The 19888-nt window shown below is 52.5% G+C and overlaps 5 protein-coding genes across 5 annotated transcripts; 3 read left to right on the top strand and 2 right to left on the bottom strand.

The window, feature by feature from the left end:
* Positions 1-299: 299 nt before the first annotated feature.
* ANP2 (Mitogen-activated protein kinase kinase kinase 2) lies at positions 300-5101 on the bottom strand (the record flags this gene model as incomplete). The annotated part of the gene is made up of 6 exons (XM_066131096.1): positions 300-549; positions 615-1366; positions 1423-2176; positions 2269-2372; positions 3491-4204; positions 4316-5101. 6 exons carry the CDS (start codon positions 5099-5101, stop codon positions 300-302), a joined length of 3360 nt encoding a protein of 1119 aa, XP_065987212.1.
* A 684-nt stretch (positions 5102-5785) lies between these two features.
* On the top strand, positions 5786-7432 carry G6M90_00g078890 (uncharacterized protein; the record flags this gene model as incomplete). Its single annotated transcript, XM_014689735.1, has 1 exon — positions 5786-7432. One exon carries the CDS (start codon positions 5786-5788, stop codon positions 7430-7432), a length of 1647 nt encoding a protein of 548 aa, XP_014545221.1.
* Positions 7433-9291: 1859 nt separating this feature from the next.
* On the top strand, positions 9292-9855 carry G6M90_00g078880 (uncharacterized protein; the record flags this gene model as incomplete). The annotated part of the gene is made up of 1 exon (XM_066131095.1): positions 9292-9855. One exon carries the CDS (start codon positions 9292-9294, stop codon positions 9853-9855), a length of 564 nt encoding a protein of 187 aa, XP_065987249.1.
* A 5453-nt stretch (positions 9856-15308) lies between these two features.
* Positions 15309-16955, top strand: DCW1_7 (Mannan endo-1,6-alpha-mannosidase DCW1; the record flags this gene model as incomplete). Its single annotated transcript, XM_014689736.1, has 4 exons — positions 15309-15405; positions 15512-15997; positions 16063-16307; positions 16362-16955. The coding sequence occupies 4 exons, from the start codon at positions 15309-15311 to the stop codon at positions 16953-16955; spliced, it is 1422 nt and encodes a 473-aa protein (XP_014545222.1).
* Positions 16956-18299: 1344 nt separating this feature from the next.
* G6M90_00g078860 (uncharacterized protein) lies at positions 18300-19217 on the bottom strand (the record flags this gene model as incomplete). The annotated part of the gene is made up of 1 exon (XM_014689737.1): positions 18300-19217. The coding sequence occupies one exon, from the start codon at positions 19215-19217 to the stop codon at positions 18300-18302; it is 918 nt and encodes a 305-aa protein (XP_014545223.1).
* Positions 19218-19888: the final 671 nt, after the last annotated feature.

Raw genomic sequence — 19888 nt, 5'->3', positions numbered from 1 at the left:
ACAATTATTTATGACCGAACAAGAATAATGATTCTATAAAGAAGCCTAGTTAACAATTAGTTATGACGTGACAATTTGATAATTGATAGCTACCAAGAAGCCAATAGATCGGGGTAGAGGACATGAAAAATACGAGTCCAGGAGTTCACCCATGTCAAGACAGCGGCTAAGAATTGCTACCGGCGTCGCTCACGTAATTTACGCCACCATGCTTTGAGTGTACAAGTTACATACATGCGTTTCCCAGCCAAAATTTCCCGCGGGATGCCTGCCCTATGTGCTAATACGTTCCGCCAAGTCTACTTTACCTTGGTCATTTGTCTGGCAATGGCAAGCCTGCTTAGCTCGCTCAGCTCTCGGACCAAAATATCCATCCTCTTCAAGTACATGGTTTCGCGCGGCGTGACTCTACGGATCGGCATGCTCTGCAGTACGTTTGACGCCCCGCAAAGCAGTTCCACATCGTCCATCGCAAAATCGTGATGGGGGTCATGCAGGATATTAAAAAACAATGTCATGAGAGCGGATGTGGGGTAGAAACAGAAGACCCTTGTTGGGTGATGAGCCATCGGGCGTAGTTAAAGAGACAGACATTTTAGGGTCAAGCGACTTACCAGAACGTTTCCATGTAAAGTCTGCTCGCCACTGTACTTAAATATCGAAGAGTAGATCGGCTGGCCTCAGCCGACAAGTCTAGACTTGACTGCACGCCGAAACGGCATTTTCGGCCGGACCTATGCCCATCCACATTCACCTTGAATCGTCCACTGGCTGCATGAATGGTGTTGAGTAAGAAGTAATAGTTCAAACTCAGCTCGATGTGTATCATGCTTTGGAAGCTGCTCATAGTATCGAGGTTGGCCTTTTTCTGGACCGATAATCCAGGACGTAACTCTTCAGGAATCGATATACGCCAGCTTTCAAGCTCCTCGTCCAACACTCGAATAGTCTTCAAAAGCTCAGCATCCGTCTTTACGAGGGCTGCATGAGAATAAAGGTCACAGGTAGTCTTGGACTTTAATAAACTCAGCCGCAGATCCCCAGTGAACCATGGAGTTCGCTGTCCTTTAGTTACCCTATTACCGTCAACAAACACGGTTTCCATGTAATTATCAGGGAGCGTGAGATTGCAGAATTGATCGTCAATAACGGGTGGTTGGCCTGTTCTTAGGGCAATATCTTTATCTAGAACGTAGCACATCCAAAAAAGCATACGGAGGTGCCGATTCTCATTCTCCTTCCTCGTTAAATTATAATGCGTAGGTGGAATACATGTGTGGCCTTTTAGTGTAAAGACTGTTCGGCATGCGAGAGCGTGATACATGGAAGCAGTGTTTACACGACCTCGGAGCATTTCATGTAATAGCTGTGTCAAAGATTAGCAAGATACAGGAAGTGTAATAGCACGAGGTATTTACATACTAGCATAATCATAGTCTGTAAATTAGTGATGCTTGCATGATGTAAAAGCTCCGATAGTGCCAGCTGCGCCTCGGCAGCGCAAGCATCACTATTAATCTCTGATGCAGCCTTAATATCGGGAAACCGAGTGCCCACCATGGAGAGGAAGGCAAACATGCATGCCCTAGCGCTTATATACTCATGGGAATTTACCGCATATGCCATCCGGGCTGTCTCTTCAATAAGAACAGAATCAACCAGGGGGAATATAAGGCTTAGCTCTGAGTCCATGAATGTCCGCAGAAGAAATGCCAAAATATGCTGGTCAGGCAGTACAGCCTTGTCATTTTGGTTCAAGGGTGCCGACATGACCGGTGCGGAACTGCACTCTGTAGTGTTCTCATCATAGCCTGGATCGTGTATGTCGAGATCGTGGAAACGCGGCCATTGCCCAGTTCTTGAGAGGATCCACTGGTGACACTGTAATGTGAAGTGCGGGATCCCATTTTGGGAGTCGATGGCGCCGAAATTCCGCCCCCCAAAGAATATCTGCCTTAGAGGAGTCTCATCCAAGCTCGTCAACGGCATAGCTAGTGCAGCCTCAGAGGTACGCGTTCCATGGGGGTGTGACGGTGCCGCGGTCTGCCGCGACCTGGCATCCACCGCTTCATGTTTGGAAGTCGTCCTTGGTTCTCTCGGTCTAGTTTCGTGAAAAGGAGACTTTTGCGTTGAGACGCGGCGGCCAGCTGGCCCATCCTGGACTGTAGTGACGTGGCTGTCGGGTTGTCAGTCCAAAGCGCAATATACCACCATTCTAAGAATGAACTGCCACGGCAAGGAATCTATTCCATTCCCAGGAAACCTCACATCTTCAGACCTTTGCGAGGCCTAGTCCGCCCAAAGGTGCAACGAAGGTTGTGGTGACGGCACCAATCACATTGATCCGGGACGTCGGCTGAGTCACACTTGATCTATGATTTCGTTAGCATAGTGCCGCAGCGTCTGGAGGGTTAGGGTTAATAGTGAAGACAAGGATGTGATGCGCGCCAAGACGCAGGCACAAACCTTCCTATAATAGCAGGCATCGCATGCACGTCGCTGGCTGTTTGACATGGCTCCAACCAAACATTGAACAAATAAATGCCTGGAGGAGCTTCGAGGTTCAGGTTTAGGTTCCAGTCCATTTCCTACTCGGTTTTAGCCGCCCACAGCAACCATGTCTGGTATGCGGGGTTTGGCCAACAGCTGACATCGAGGCGCTCCGAATATTTGTCCGCGCGCCCCACTTCGTCGACACCATAAGCTACGCCCTAACTTCTTTTTGGTTACATCTTCGCCTGCACCCTTAAAGAGGTTATTAGGCAAAGCGGGATAGAAATTAATCTCTAAGTAAAGTAAAATAGCATGTTAGTAAGCAATAGGCTACATAGAGCTTCCCGCTTTATATTTCTAATATAATATATTATATAGGTACTTTTTAGGCTTTAATTAGTTATTATTAAGTTAATTATTATTAAATTATTATTAAAAAAAAAGGGCTAGCTAATTACCAGGACCTACTGGTAACTCCCGATTGTGATACTAGTAGGTCCTGGTAATTAGTTAGCCTTTTCTGTTTTTGTTTTATTAAATAATATTATATTATAAGCTAATAATTATTATAAATACTAGAATATACTTATAAATACTAGAATATACTTATAAATACTAGAATATACTTATAAATACTAGAATATACTCATAAATACTAGAATATACTCATAAATACTAGAATATACTTATAAATACTAGAATATACTCATAAATACTAGAATATACTTATAAATACTAGAATATACTAGAATATATTTCTACCTAATAGCTAACTACCTAAATATAAACCTCCATGTCCTCCAAGTAAAACAAAACTAGACCGGATCCTTCCACACCCCCCAAGCCGCCCTTACATACCCGGGAATGCGCCTGGAAATCGGGGCTCACCTTGTCGAGGCTCACCTTGTCTTGCGTGTTTCTGGACAGATGCAAGACCGAGTACACGACCGCCGGATCTCTGTTCACGCCTCCCCCTCACAGCAGCAACATCCCGTACCTCTCTCTGTGCTCTCTGTGGCCTTTGTTCCACCCTCCTGACCCGTTTTCTTTCCTGCTCAACGCGCTCTCCCGACGGCCCTGGCTCGTCGGGGGAGATTGCAGCAGCACGAATCGGATTGCGTCGAGTGGTGCGGCCTTCTCCGGCAAAGAGCCTGTCCAACATGTCCCCTGCTGTCGCTCGCTCTCTAGGATCCACATGTGCCATGTCTCGAAGAGGTCGAAACTCGTTGGCCGCCTCCTGGATTGCCTTGATTCGCAGGGGCGTGTTGTGTAAAGGTTTCTGCCGAAAACCGGCTCCATTCAACGCGTACGCGAGAGTGACAAAGAGGGACCAGACATCCATCTTTGGCGTCTGAGGCGAATCCGGGCTATTTTCTAGCTCGGGAGCCATGTAGAGTCTTGATCCGGCGAACGTTCGGGCGTCGGCAACTATGTTAGCAAGGCCAAAGTCTGCGAGTTGGTAGAGGAGACCTCCATCTGGCATAGGCGAATACAAAATATTCTCCGGTTTAATATCTCGGTGAATAATGCTTTCGCTCGCGAGGTAGTCAAGCGCTTGAAGCATTTGGTGGACAAATGCGTCGGCTGCCGTTCGTTTCTTTATAAAGAGGTCACGCCGGATCAGGTCTTCGACGTTCCCGGGCCTGAATGCCATGAAGATTTCAAAATGCTCGTCTGCCCACACGGCGGATTTGTATTCTATGACGTTTCTCTGGTGCTGTTAGCTAGTGGCAGATAAGATAGCCGTTGGCAACCAAGTGGAATAGCTAGTCGACTTAGTTGTCAACAGGCAGATGTCGTCTGCTTTTTTTTTTCGGCTTACATGACAAATGCGAGACAACGTCTCGACTTCCCGTTTCAATAGAACATGATTGTAGGACTGGAGGTGTGGCCGCTTCACACGCTTAACCGCCAGCCACTCGCCAGAATCGACATTGGCGACCTTCCAAACCTCTCCAAACGCTCCACTTCCGATCATGTCTCGGTACGAGTACCTGATCCTCTCTGGGTTGCCAGGAGTATGGACCCGGGTAGTGCGCCTAGACGGTTCAATAGTCGGCGGCTCATCCAGGACGGTGCGAGTCTGGCGGGGGTTGTCTTCCCGGTAATCGAAGTCGGCCATCAGTTTGCCACGATCATGCCAGACGATTCGAAATCGGTACAAATCACACCCCACTCCGCCAAACCCGAATTCCAGATTCACGTGTTTATCAACGAGGACGCGACGATGGGGACGGCCCAACTCGAATGGCATTGCTTTTGTCCCGAAAAACTGGGTCGATTTATTGGTTGAGCGATCTTGGAGCATGATCTCCGTCTTATTGTCCTCGTTGATCTCGAAAGAGCACTGTATACGCGAGATACCCGCCCCTTCGACCGTGATATCGCCGCAGCGCCCGATAGTGGCCAGCGTATAGCGTGACTTTGAACCGATGAATACGCCGATGTTGAGTCCACGTTGATCATCTCCGGGGCGGTCCGGGTCGTCTGTGATGCGTGAGACAAGATGGGAGTTTTCGGGATGGTCGACAGCTGCTCTTGCCCTATTGCTTGTAGGCACGAGGGAAAAGAGAGCGATAGGATGGGTGCCTTTGGCTGTGGGAGGCATAGTGGACGGCAACGAGGTAGGGTGAGAACTGGGGAGTTTAACGACGACGGTCCTGTCATAATAGGGCACCTGGGTGGTAATGGTATTTAACTTGCTCAGGGGATGGCCATGTCCGTGGCCTTGTACAGTGTGGGGTAGAATATATCGACTTACTAAAAATAAAATACTACTAAATAGTAAAATACGTGAATATATAAAAATATATAAAAATATATTATATTATATATTAATATATATAAATGTATTTTAATTTTTCATAATAATATAATATATTATAATATAAAGCGTAATACTCAAGTATTTTATTTAATTATATACCTTTTGCCTCCCACTGTACAAAGTGCATAGCGCTCTCGAGTTTGAGGCATGCAGCCTGGGCGGGAATGGGTGGACGAGGCTCTCTGTTCTTGTAACCAGATGCAAAGCGTGGCGCTTAAATGGCTATCGTCATTCGTCCAAATGTAGCCGCTGATAAAGGCAAGCCTGGCACGGGCCGGCGCTTAGGGCCGCAAGACGACTGGCCAGCTGGCAGAGGTCGGCTCCGCTTTGTCAGCAGACTGTCATCTGGCATCTCCTCACAACTAATTATAGCGCACGACAGAGCTAGCATAAACAGCTTCTCCCCCGTCGCAGTCAACAACTTCATCTGCTCTTGTTTTCTTCAGCTTCCATTTCATCGCGAACATGGCCTCCTTTTTCCATGATCCTCGGCGCCCCGCCCTATCGCAGGTGGTCGAAGCACTTCAACGACTACAAAACGATCCTCAACAGCTTGCCCATGAAAGAGAGGGACGCTACGACGATCCCCCCCCGCCGTATCCAGAGTCAGGCGAGACCACACAGCCTCCGACCCCCGGGCCACCCGTTGTAGACGAGACGTATCAGCGAGAACTACGAAGGAAAGCTCGCTACAAGGCGACCCCGGTGAACCAGTTCAATAGTCAGGCCAACCGCGAGCTCGAACGGCTTGTGCATCAGCTATCGGAGAAGCGCTTCGGTCGAAGACAGACGTTACCGTGGGATGGCTCTTCAGATCTTCGAGCCAACTCCGAGAACAATGTCCGAAGCCGCTGGGTAGAACAAGGCATCTGGGGGAATGAATGGGGCCCAGCATGGCCCGAGGACAGTCATCCAATGTCGAAGAGATGGCAACAAGAAGGAGACGGTCCCTTTTTTGGTTCCTACAGCTCGTCCACTTCTAAGTCCTTGCCAGGCGCTCGTTGGGGCCACGAGGAACCTGATCCGGAGCCGGAATCGGAATCGGAGTCAGAACAGGAACGGCCACCTATCTTTGGTATTTTCGGCCTTGGTGTAGGCCAGCCAAAACGATCCAAGTCTCCGCAGCGGTTCAGGTATATCCAGACAGAACAGGGACAGCGTCTATATATTCCCAATCCCACCGTTCGCAATCCCGAGGCATCGCGCCCTTATAACCAGTTCTTATATCAGATATCCAAAGAGCGTGACTGGATCAAGGACGAGCTGGACTACAAGGCGCTCGGTACTAGCGTCGACATCGACACCATAGTCTACCAAAGCGTCAAGGACATGTGGATCGAAGATGGCATTTGGAATCCCAAATGGGGCGAGCTGCCAGGAATGACGTGGATCTACGAAGAACCCGAAGAAGAGGAGGCGGTGGAAGCTCCTGCATCTCCCGATGCCGTCGCAGGACAGCATGAGGACGCCATCGATGACGGCAGACAACACGCTCCCGTTCCTAGAACTCTCAGTATTTTCGGGCAGGCGTTAATCTCCAACATGGCCAGTGGTGGCACTGATGGCAGCTCCGCTCCAGCTCTTGGTGATGCCGGAGCCTCTACCACTGATAGACGGACCGGGACAAGGGAAGCGCCAAGTGACCAGACCGCAGTCACCCACGACGTACAGGACCCGGGAGACCGCCCTCGGCGTGCTGCTCGCATCGAGAGGCCGCCGAGGGAGGAGCGAACCCCCCGTCTACGGAAGCGCAGTCGTGGTTCTGACGCAGTCGTGGATGAACAGCCTCCCAAACGACCGAGGCGTAGTACTCGGCTCTCGGCTCTCCCCCATAATGCATCCGATTCTGCTGATGCAAACAAGCCACATGGCTCGAAGACCGTGGACACAAGTGGTGTGGAGGAAGGAAGGAGACCGCCTTGTGATAAAAGGGCAGCGCCTGCAAGTGGCAAAACGAAAGGGAAAAAAGTCAATGCTGTAGCCAATCCAGTGCGCCGCAGCGCCAGGATTGCAGAAAGAGAAAGGAAACGGATGGCCGACATGGCGGAGGAGCTACCGTCGAAGTCGAGGTCTCCCCGAGCCAAGACGACAAGGACAGCTCGTCGAAAATAATGTGGCATGGTACGTCAGAACCAAAGAATGGGACAAGAAGAATGGCTCGTGTTTATAGGCAGAGGCTGGGAAATAGGAATGCTCACGACACCGAGGATTCGGTAGGTAGTTTTTGGGTTGAGATCTTCAGGACAATCGAGTTGCTGTTTTTTTTTTTTTTTGCTCTACTACGAAAGATACTTCCGCCACCATCGATCATGGAACGTGACACGATTGGCAACTGGATCGGCCTTGTTGTCACAAACAGAGCATGCTGGTTGCGAAGCAATCACAGTCTGTGGCAGAATATATTCGCTCACCAAGAAGTATACACTGCCGTGTAGTATAGATCGCGATAGCCAGTCCCAGACCTGGTTGCACACAGTTGGCCTCCCACTGTTCACACCTCTAGCATTCCGCTGACTCAACATCTGTCAAAGGTTCCTGGAACTCGACAAACAAGAAGCCTACTGCCTTGAATGTGGCGATTGCACGTAACTTGAAACGGCCACGACTTGACCTACTCGGTTGGGGATTCCTCATGAAAGGGCGACTGCAACTGTGCACGGAGCGCAGCTAAATGGGCGAGACAAGCAGCTTCAGGTTGGGCCAAGGCAATGAAAACCGACTTGGGCCCATATCAAATCGAAGTTCGGGGGCTGTGCAATCTTGTTGCTGCCTATGAACCGAGTTGGCGACTGCAGATGATGACGGCCTGCAGGGACGGTTTCAGGCTGCCATGACTGGCGAGGCGTCATTTTCGAGGAGTCATGTTCAAGATGCAGAGGCGGAGACGGTGAAAATAGAGGCTCACTGCATAAATGCGACATTTGAAGCAGGACGAGCATGAATATCCGTTGTCCGGGACGTGTTCACCAGTTCTCGGGCCGGCCAAGTCGACAAGAACAGGCCTGCAGAAGCGCACAGGCAGCAGTGCATGGGGGTCTGTGAACAGGTAAAGGCCTGGCGACTTTACAAGTTCTGACATCTGGTCTCATACGGAGGAGTGTCGTCCCCCATGAATGCCGCCACGCTGAGGCCGTTGGTCTTGATTCGATCCGTTTTCGAAGCCGGGCGCTGCGGCATCCGTGCATGACCGCACATGCAGTCCATGCAGTTCATGTAATGTCTTTACAGCTGCAAAGCACACAAACGGCCCTGCAGCGCCGTTGTGCAAGGTCGTCCCGCGAGACACTCTGCTCACAGACGAGACAAAGCTCCTGCTGGATGCCTCACGAGTCACAGTCGGCCGGCCTCACCAAGTTGGGAACGAAGCCAGAGGGCGGGCTGTGCATCTTTGGATATTTTTCGGAGCCATCCGAGGCCTGCGGCTCGATTTGTTTCTCTCTTGTCTGCGCGGGCGCGGCTCTTCCTTGTCTGTATCTGCCGGCTGTTTTTGTTGTGTTTGGCGTCGTCGTCTTGTTCGCTCTTTGCCGGCTTCCTACTGTCAGTGCTTTATTCACTCCTTGTTCGGTTGCGCTTCCCGGTCGCGTCTTTATTCTGCTTTGACTCGTCATTTTTCACATGCTCATGGGCTCTTCATTGCGCTGCGCGCGATGGTCGGCGTCACGCACTGAACATCGTCGTCGTGGAAAGCTTGAGGCCTCAGTCGCAAATCCGCCGCCTATATAAACCCCTTGGCCTCGCCATTCTCTTCCAAGGAAAATCCATCTTCACCAACACCTTCATCTGGAGCCTCAATCACAAATCGGCAAGATTTATATGCCCCTTCGCCCTCCGACATCCTCAACCAAAGGATATATATCTGCACCAACACCATCGTCGAAAGCGTGGGCTCGATCATAAAGCCGCCGCATATATATCTCTCTTCGCCTCCGGCACCAGACTCTAAAACCAAGCGAAGCCGCCCAACTGCACCAATGCGAGTGGTTCCAGCCTTCTGGGGGTTCGACCCTGCGCCAATCTCACCGCACTACAAAACAGGCCTCATCATATGCGGTTTCCCCGGTATCGGAAAGTCAGAACTCGCCGATCAACCCCTGCTAGTGCCCGATTACAGGATTATTGAGCTGGACTCGGCCGGATTTTTCAGTTTCCACGGCAGTGCTAACTTCGTGGCTGAATACTGCAAAGCACTGAAAGAGGCCTGCCAGCGAAACACAATTGTCTTAGCTTCAACTCATGACGAAGTGCTAGACCAATTATCACTCCAACCCTTGCCCATCGTCTTGCTTCATCCACGCTGGTGGGAGAAAGACCAGTGGATCGCGCGCTTGCAGTCCAGAGGGGCATCTGACGCTCTGGTCAACTTGGTTCAAAACGACTGGTACACCCTGATGGACAACTTCACGAGATTCACTAATTTTTTTGCATATTCCATAGCCTCAGATGCAAATTTGCTCCAAATAATCGAGGAGATGGTCACGGGGATACTTGATCACCTAGAAGTACTAGGGCGTGAGATAGGGGCCGAAGGGGGGTGACCTACGACATAGTACGGCGGCAATCCCAGTCGACCGTACTATCAGGCAAGAATGGGGGGGACTGTCAATGTCGGGTTTTCATGTTACTGTTTGTGGATTCTGCCCAGCGTGATGAGCACGTGGGCTTCTTTGGAAAGACGGGTTCGGCAGCAAGTGAAATTCAAGTTCGATCCGGGATGTCTTCAAATTCCTACCGAACCCCGTCGACGGATTTCTTATTGCATGCACTCTGAGTGCCATGCGAATGCTGAAACTTGGGCACTATCCGACAAACCCGTGGCCTTGGGTTTGCCTTGGCAAATAGTGCAAACGCCGGTTCTTTGAACTGAAGATTGTGACACGGAGTTTTATCTCCTGTCACTTTGTTTCTGTTGGATATTGCAAATGATGCGAATTTGGGGGATTTTAATCAGGGTAGACGCGAGACGGACGAAGAAGGGACAGGAGAGTGTGTATTGTGCCGTTATCAAACCATCTTGGGCAACACAGCCATCCAGTAAACTGGTGGCCTGGATTAGATTTCTCAAATAAACGGGTTATGGATTATATTTGCAGAGCCTCATTTTGCCAGTGCATGTTGTATGGCCGTTCTCGGATGACTGTTTTCAGATTGTGTAGTTTGCTCTGTCGAACCTTTCATGACGATTGGACTCGCCAAACAGGTAGCAGCGCGCCCATCCTCCGGGGGGGTTCGAGCCTTTACTGACATCCCAATGCCACTGCCAGGCTTTTATGTACTTGCTACTACCTTTGGCCGTGGCAAGGGCAGTACATTTGGCCCATCTTGTAGCCACGATGAGGCACCGTCCATGCGTCACCTTTCTTTGGAGCCATGGTTAGCATATCTAGCTGACGAGTCAACAAGTTCATGATTCTTTGACATACTTAGTCGGTCACTTTTATGATTGTATGGGTGTTTTCAGGCTATCAGGCTCGACAGCAGCCGCCATAACTACCATGCATCGCGGTCGAACTTGCACCCGCAAGTCTCGTCAACGGGTAGACTGGTGCTTGAATATTTCTGCTGCTACGATTCACGAACTATCCAGTCTTCCTGGCTTTAACCGTACCATTGAAACATCTTTTTCCAATGAATATGCACATGTCTCTACCCCTTGACCGCATTGCCACCGTAGTATTCTGTCTCATCTTTTCATAATTGTCACACTGTTCAAAATTTACCATGGTCACGGCCTTTTTCCACGTGCACAAATTTATGACTCAAGTCGTGAATGGTTGTACCACGGATATTGATGTTCATATGGCCAGCTCAGGCGGCACTGTGTCTTTGAACCTTCCATCAAACAACTGAGAACAAGCTGCAGGACTCGCATGCAATAACTCCTGAGTACTCACCGTAAAGGGGGTTTGGCCCCCGACTACGTTCATCACCCAGTATGGCTGACCTCGTTTCAAGCATGTACTCCAAACCAGTGGTTGTATAAAAACGCCCAACATGAGCATTCACTCATGATGCGTGCAATAACCATTATCAGCGTCTCTAAACGATGGAATGAGCCCCTGTTGTGGAATTACTCGCACAGGATGAGTGACGAGTGTAGATTCCCTGTCCACACTGCCATGTTATCCAGGTGTGCCGTGTACATGGCCTACTTTCCGTGGCGAGTGCTCGACCGTATCAAAGGTTGTGATTGCCTTCCACACTTCAAATGCAATTCAAGAGGCATCTCATCTGCCGAGCTATCGTTGAATAAAGCTACCTAAGCAGCCTTGCAAATCTCACAGGCTCGGGCCTGGTACGTGTAGGGTATTTGGCGCTGGTCCGGATTACGGGGACTGAAGTGAAGTCTTTATTTGTTTCCCAACCAGCTCGCTGTGTCGGCAGCCTCGGTGGAAACAGTCTTCATCCTCAAAAGTTGTATAAGTGGCTCAAAACTAATCTTGATGTTTTTATAGCGTGTAGATTGATTATAATCATTGTATTAGTGTAGACCGCGTGTCAAGGCTGTCGCGAAACCTGTTCACAGGGCCTGATATCGACCACCATACGCTCATCCAGCCTCGTGTTTAAAATGAACGAGACACGCAGCAATTTACTTGTTCCCCAGAAGTGGACGGCCGTTGGGCGCCGGAGGGCTCGGTCTCAGGGCACCTTTTCGCGCCATAACCGCCTTGTTATTGCGATCTCTGCTGGGCCTGTCTGCATTGGAAACGGAACTTTGGGACGGGGGCTTGGGGGATACAGTGTAACCCACGAGGCAGTGATATCGGACCAGACCTCAGCGAGTCCGAAGTGGGCTTTTCGTAGGGTTTTGGATTTTACAACCCTGGCTGTACTTGGATTTACCGGAAGAATGGGAGCAACTGCTGAGGCCAAGGTCTGATGAGAATGGTAGGGCAAGTAACTGGCAGGACAGAACTGTGCTCGGCGCCGCCTGTCTCTAATCATTGGTAGTATTACCAAGAATCTTACATTTATGCCCATCTCGGGGTAACAATATGCTCATCCGCCGACCAAAGTGTAGTTAGATCCGTCAAGAACGACTCTGCCCATGGGAAGGCATACTATGCACTAGCAACTCCAGTCGTCAATCTCACCAAGAGAAGTGTTTCCTACATGATCATAGATAAGTAGGAGGCATTCTGCCCGCCAGCAATGGTGTGGTTGCTATCTTGAACGCAAGGACATGCAACTGTGACTGATGACCAGATTCATGATGGCCTCATTGGTGTGCTTTATGCCCGCATGCTTCATTACACAGTCCACGCTATCCAGAAACTAGGCAAGGGCTTGATTTTGGCGTCAGATATCCTTGATAACGAGTAAAAGCGTTCTCCCCATTGTTAAACGAGATGGGATTCGCGATAAGTCAGTCTATCACGGATAGTTGTGTCGTTTGTACAAAGTGTGATGAAGCCTATCAAAATAGCTTCTTGGTCGTGCTAGCTAAGGTGCCGGATATCTACTTCTCTGGCAAGGTATGGACTACTGGTTGGAGAAGACTCTTAGGACGCTACTTTAGATAAATCGTCGCATCGTATTGGTTCAAGAAAGGCTTCCCAGCGCATATCCAAAGGTTGTATTACCGTATCTATCACGGTCTAAAAGAAATACTTTCATTTCCAATCACGAGAGATAGTCAAACAATTGCATAGTTAAAGCGCCAAGGTTTGACTGTCGTGCTGCCTAAATCTAAATGAAGTAAAACTGAAAGGCTAATTGAGAGATGCATGTCTACTAACACGAATAAACTTCTTCCGCAAGCGACTCACTTTCCGATCATGGCCTTTCGGCTACTGCTGCATCAGCAATAGCAAATTCGTATTGGAATGCGATGCCAACGACCCAGAGTAGCAGTTGTATCGCACTTTTGCCAATGGCGAATTTCAACCCTCACATTCGACTCTGAACCGCAATCCATCTACCCTTTGCTGCTCCATCCTCTCTCAGGCCCTTTACCACGCCCACGGCCTATATCCTTTCGTATTTCTCAACACGGCTTCATTCTCGGTCCGTTATGGGCCAATAGCACAGCATGCGCAATTCTCAACCGCAAGGACGCTAGCGTTATTAGACCACAGCATACACGCGACGGTGTTTGCGCATGCCGGTCAACAAGGCCATTTACTGTCCTTCAAGTGACGCACTCAATTCGCGATGCTCATGGAGCCTGATGCTTCTCGTTCGGCCAAGTGGAGAATAGGGTCTGGCTGTCTCAATCCAGCCAAGTTGCCACGCATCAATGATCTCATGTGGCGTCGCACTTTGTGTGTCAGTTTCGGAGTTTCATGCGTGCCACGTCTCATCAGGACTTTATTTCTGTTATCCATCACCCACACAGGCACCCAGACATGTTCACCTAGCCGCCAATTCTAACCCGATCCTTTCCCTACGTATCCCTAGGTAAATCAGTAGTTGGCACTCGCGGCGCGGTGGAGTGAGCCACTTTGCTTGTTTATCTGCGCCGTCTCCATCGTGACGCGGCACGCCCACCATCGAGCCCGGCATTCCGTCCAGTGTCCTCTCGATTCCACGCCGAGAACCGGCTGTAGGCGCAGTCTGCGGAATCTACAGCCGGTCGCGCTCAACTTGTACGGCGACGCTCTGCGGCAGGACTATATATAGCTGATATGACCACAGGCATGGACGAGTAGTTTGGGTGTGAAACAGGGCAAACAGTCAACCCCGCGTTTCATGTCCAATCGAGCACGATACGGACCACGAGCCTGCCGAACAATGCTTGGCTGCTCCGTTGTTTACCAAGGCACGGAATGCGTGCGTGGAAGAAAAGTTGGATCGGTGGAGGCCTTAGGGAGGCGCATTCCTCGACGCCTTTGTTCGCAAATTCCAGCGGTGAATGCCGTGGAGTACGGACGGGGCTGCAAACCGGTTCGACGGACGCTGCGCTCGGATCCTGGCCCGGGTATTTGACGGTTGTTTATACCAAGCATGTTTCACGGCGGCAAACCAGACTCTACTCGTTTCGCTGCCCACAGGTTCCTCAGGGGCGGACGGAGGCTGAATCCAGGAACGAGCGCGAGTTGCCAGCCAGAGAAGCGCCTGGTATGCCGTCAACCTCGAGTCGATAGCTGATGAACCTGGCAGCTTGGCGGGATCAATACCTAACCCCCCCTCCCCCGTGCCAACGTCACCCCAAGTCATCGGCGGCTAGTCCGCAGCTATTTCAGCCTGCCGGGTTCTCATTGGCGGAACTAAGCATCGGGGTTGTATTTGTATCCATCTGTCCACCTGGCAGGCCCCGAGGATTCCGAGGCTGTGCTGGATTATGCCCGTTTCGGCAAGCATGGGCTTACGCCGCGCCGTACAATTCCCATTCCCTCGCACCAAGGATTCTCGTATCTGCCTTCCACGACCCTGGCATCGAACATGTCATGGCGCCCACATGGCGCCTCTTGGCGGTCGTTTGGTGACGAACGCGCCGTTCCGGAAGCATGGAAGCAAAAAGGGTGTGCGGCCCTGGTCCCGGTGCCATTTTGCTTTTCCAGCATCTACACCACACGTTTCGACGAGAGAAAAAACGACAAGGAGACGACGAGCTCGCCTTGAATTGACCGGTTTTTGAAGAGACTATTTCAACGGAAGGACCTTGATTTTTTGCCACGCCCGGGTTTCCAAATGTGGCGGGACTGACTCGGGGTTGTCGTTGGGGCCGCAAACTCGTTGGACTTCTGAGACGTGGGAAAAAAACGACCAGCGCGCTGAAACTCGGCCATTGTTGGAATAAATACATATATCTGCGGCTGTCGGACAGAACTGCCAACTTTCTGCGCGGCTTGGCGCCACAGGAGTGCTGTCTGCAGCCATTGCCGCTTCAGTCTCTGACCCTCCAGGCGGCATCGAGACGACGGGCGGGCTTCCACACGTGCTCTGGAGACTCTGGGATATTTTATTTGCTTTTACCTTGTTCCTTTATTTTCTTCGAGACGACCATTCTACACGGCCCGCTGGTGGACCGCCACATACTCTGACCATGGTCGCACCGCGGTTGGCGCCGGCGCTGGTCGCCATCGCCAGTGGTGTTTTGTTCAGCGGCGTTGCAGAGGCACAGTATAAAGTCGACACAAGAGGTACGAGATGATGTAGGAAGTAGCCGTCGCAAACCTCGTTGCGCCTGTATCTTGTGGACAACACGGCAAACTTTCCAGACACGTGCTGACCACGCTGAGCATCTAGACGACATCATCGCATCGTCCAAGTCCCTAGCCTACGACCTGATGAAGTTCTACCATGGCAACGAGTCCGGCCAGATCCCCGGCCTCCTGCCGGGCCCTCCGGCTTCCGGCACCGGCGACTACTACTGGTGGGAGGCGGGCGCCATGATGGGCACGTACATTGACTACTGGAAGTTGACGGGGGACACGACGTACAACGACGTCGTCACGGAGGGCATGCTGTTCCAGGTCGGCCCCCAGAGGGACTATATGCCGCCGAACCAGACGCTATCCCTCGGCAACGACGACCAGGGCTTCTGGGGCCTGTCCGCGCTGCTGGCCGCCGAGAACAAGTTCCCCGACCCTCCGGCGGACCAGCCGCAGTGGCTCGAGTTGGCCCAGGCCGTGTGGAACACGCAGGCAGACCCGAGCCGCTACGACGAGACGTGCAACGGCGGCCTGCGGTGGCAGATTCCCCGTACCAACGCGGGATACGACTACAAGAACAGTCGGTGGCTGCCCTACTCCCCGAGCCCCCCTTCCCCTGGCAGGTATACTGACTAGTGAGCGCAGCCATCGCAAACGGCATCTTCTTCAACATGGGCGCCCGGCTGGCGCGGTACACGGGCAACGACACGTACGCGGAGAGGGCGGAAAAGGCGTGGGACTGGCTCTGGGGCGTGCAGTACATCGACCACGAGACCTGGGCCGTGTACGACGGCGCCAGCGTCAACGACAACTGCACCGACATCCACAAGACGCAGTACTCGTACAACGCGGGCATCCTGATCCAGGGCGTGGCCTTTATGTACAACCATGTAAGGAAGCCGGCGAGTGGCTCTTGAGGGGAAAATGCTTACACAGATTGGCAGACCAGCGACGACAAGTGGCGCACGCGGCTGGACAGCCTGCTCGACGCGTGCCTGGCGTCCTTCTTCCCCGAGGACATCGCGTACGAGCTGTCGTGCGAGTTCGCGCTCGGCGGCAGCGTCTGCAAGACCGACATGCTCTCGTACAAGGGCTACCTGGTGCGGTGGCTCGGGGTGGTGACGCAGGTCGCGCCGCACACGGCGGCCAAGATCCTCGGCCCGCTGAGGAAGTCGGGCGAGGCGGCGGCCCGGCAGTGCACGGGGGGCGCGTCCGGGCGCGAGTGCGGCTTCTACTGGACCGAGGGCAAGTTTATCGACCCGAGCGTCGACAAGACGAGCGGCGCGGGCGAGGCCATGGACGTGCTGGCCGCCGTGTCGTCGATGCTCATCGAGGATGTGGCGCCGCCCGTGACCAACGACACGGGCGGCACGTCCAAGGGGAACCCGAATGCTGGGGGGAAGGATAATGGCGAGAGGCCGGTTAAGCCTGTGACGGCGGGGGATAAGGCGGGCGCTGCGATTCTGACGATTCTGCTGTTGGTCGGTGCCGGGGGCTTGTTTGTGTGGATGAGCTTCTTTGATCCGATGGTTTCGTGAGGCGCATGACTGGCGTTTGTTTTTACTCGTGTATAGTAGCGTGTGGGGAGTTGCATGTAGACCTGGATGGAAAGGGGCATATAGTTGTATATAATATACCCGGGCCGTGGTTGAAGACAAACTACTGGCCGAGTTGAGACAGACGGCAAACACGGCTTCACCTGCTCACATGATGGATGCTCTCGCAATGTCGCCTCACCGCCTTGGACGTCACAAACCTATCGCCCATCGCCCATCTCTTGGCTCCCGTCTTGGCGACAGCTTCATCCTAGGCGCTTGGCGGCCATCGCCCAGACCGCCGTCTCCACGCAGGCCGGCTTGCCATCTCAGTTCGCACAGAACATCGTCTTGGCACAGCGTGGTCAAGTGCGTCGGCGGCGGCCCGAAGCAGAACGGGGCTCACACGACGCCAGCACCGAGTTGTCATGTTTGCATGGTGACACACGAAGCCAGTTATGGCAATGGCTACCAGGCCATGCAAAGGTGTAGGAGCAATGTGCCAGGATCTGACCAGGCGGCAGCGTTGGCCGCATGGCGTCGAGGACAATCATTTCCCCACGAGGTCGAGCCTATACACTGGCTCCAGCAGCCTCGAATCGAGCCCAGGCGGGCGGACGAGAGAGTATGCGCCGCGGCGCTGGCCAAGAAGTGGAATTTGCCTTCGAGGTTGGTTTCTGTTGGCCTTTGACTCGCAGGCTCTCGTCTCCAGACTTGCCGTCACAAAGGGGCCTACGGCTGTCCAAACACTATATATATATATATATATATATCGTAAGCTCAGTGAGTATAACCGTCCTGATTTTGTCCAATTTCGTCTTCGACCCCAATCTGGCCATTGGCCCGCGAGCTTTGTCGTTGTTGCTGTACTCGGTGCAAAACGGCAAGCGAATAAACGCACAACACTTGCCTGCCGAGTACAACCGTCTTCAGCTCAACAGGCGCAGTTTGGAATAAACCACGGATTCGGACCTCGCACAGCAAAGAGACGAGTTGTCTTGGCGCTGTGGGAGCAGCATTTAAGGAGACTTATTAGACTTTGCGTAAAAAATAAAGTAAAACACTAATTAATACTTGGGTGATTTAATTATTACCTATAATTGCTATCGGGTAAGGAAGGTAATTATATACAAGACAGGTGGCTTAACGGAGAACCAGTCCTGTTAATTCTACTACAGGTTGCGCTATTCTGATCAACCAGGGTATGCATTATAAAAGTACAAGTACACGAACGCCATAAGCATGTCACACGGGCATGTATCCGGCGCCATCCCCATGGCCACGGCTACACATCCGCAAGGGCCCTTTCCCGGATCCTCGACGGGCAACATGACACCATAGTCGCGGCTAGTCCAACTGCCCCTTTGCGTGAAAGTTCCAAATCCGCAGCGCCGTCACGACAATGGCAATCTCGCACCTCTCCCCTAGCCGGCCGTCCCTAGCGCTCCCCAGCATGGACAGCGTAAACGCCTCCCGGCTCACCAGGGACGTGTGCGGAAACGCGAGCGCGGCCACAGTCTCCCCGTAGACCGCGTCGGCTGGACGAGAAGCAGATGCAGAAGCAGATGCGTCGCACTCGGAGCCCCCCTTGGCCTCTGCTGCCATGGCCCGCACCAGCCTGAAGCCGGGCGGCTTGACACCGTCGTCGCCGTCGGTGTCCTGCACCCACGCAAACTTTTGCCTCCTCATGCTTCGCAGGGGCTCGACCTCGACGAAAAAGGTAAACGCGCGTGTCCTGCTGCCCAGCACCCCGGGCCGCATCCTCTCCATGGCCATGGCCCGCGAGTTGGTGCCGAATTCCAGGGGCGGCAGGAAAAACACGCTGTTTGGGTCCGGATCCAGGGGGACGGCGTATATCCTCAGCGCGGACTGCATCTCCTCGCCCGCGGCGGCCAGCACCTCGTCTCTGCTGCGTGGCCCGTTTCGCAGCACCACGCCCGCGCGGTAGCCGAGCGGGTCGACGTGCTGGAAGCCCTTGTGCACTTCGACGTAGTAGAGCCGCTCCTTGTCTGGCCCGCTCAGCGTGATGGAGTTGAGCTGCGAGAGGCGGTGGTGGGCGCGGATCGTGTTGGGGAACGGCCGGTATGGCTTGAGCGGACACGCGCTCCGGTACGATGGGAGGACATGGAGCTCGGGAAGCTCGGTGTATGGAGGGGGGAGGTCTGCATCGTCGTCATCGGCCAGGTTACCGGCCTTCTTGGGCCTGAGGACGGAGCTGAGGTCGCGCGTGCCGGGTCCTTTGGCGACTTTGCGATGAGCGTCCATTCTTTCTTGCGAGAGGATGGAGGGCATTCGATGGATGCACGGTGAGCATGTCGCCGCCGCCGTGATGTGACATCACGTCGGCTGTTTTGTGGTGTTGCATTGGCTGCGTGACGCCACGAGCAGCGCCATTGGACCCCTCGTTGCCAAACGTCCACAATTCATGGCGTCGGGTTTTGTTTGCTCAGGTGACTTGGCTTATTCGTCTTCCCTGTGAAGCCATCGTGATTGGGAAGGTGCGCGCGGCAGAGTACGGGCGACTGAGGGATCGTGTGTGTTGCGAGACGAATGTTGGTGGGATGGAAAGATTGTAATATCACAGGGAGCAAGAGGCGTTCCTGCGACCATCAAAAGTCAGATAGGTCTATCGAGGTCTGGGATACGTGCGTACATGCACAAGGAGCTGCGAATCAAGTCCTCTGCGTCGCTTTTTGTATCGGTGTGAGGCTAGAGTCGTTCCTCGTCCTCAAAACCGATTCACTGCCAACCACCGTCCTGGGCATGCCAAGCCGTATTTAATCATCACAATTCGTCAACCATAGAGGAAATATATCTATATAGCGTGGCACAGTTCTTGGTTGAGGCAGTTTTACGCGTGTGCCGGCTGTGCTTGAGATGGCGAGTATAAAGATTGAGGACTAGTGTCGACGTGAGGAAGCAGGAGTGTTTACTAC

This window comes from Metarhizium brunneum, chromosome 4, assembly GCF_013426205.1.
Source record: "Metarhizium brunneum chromosome 4, complete sequence".
Taxonomy (NCBI): Eukaryota; Fungi; Ascomycota; class Sordariomycetes; order Hypocreales; family Clavicipitaceae; genus Metarhizium; species Metarhizium brunneum.
Note: the sequence above shows the minus strand (reverse complement) of the source record. Positions and strands in the feature narration are given on the sequence as shown.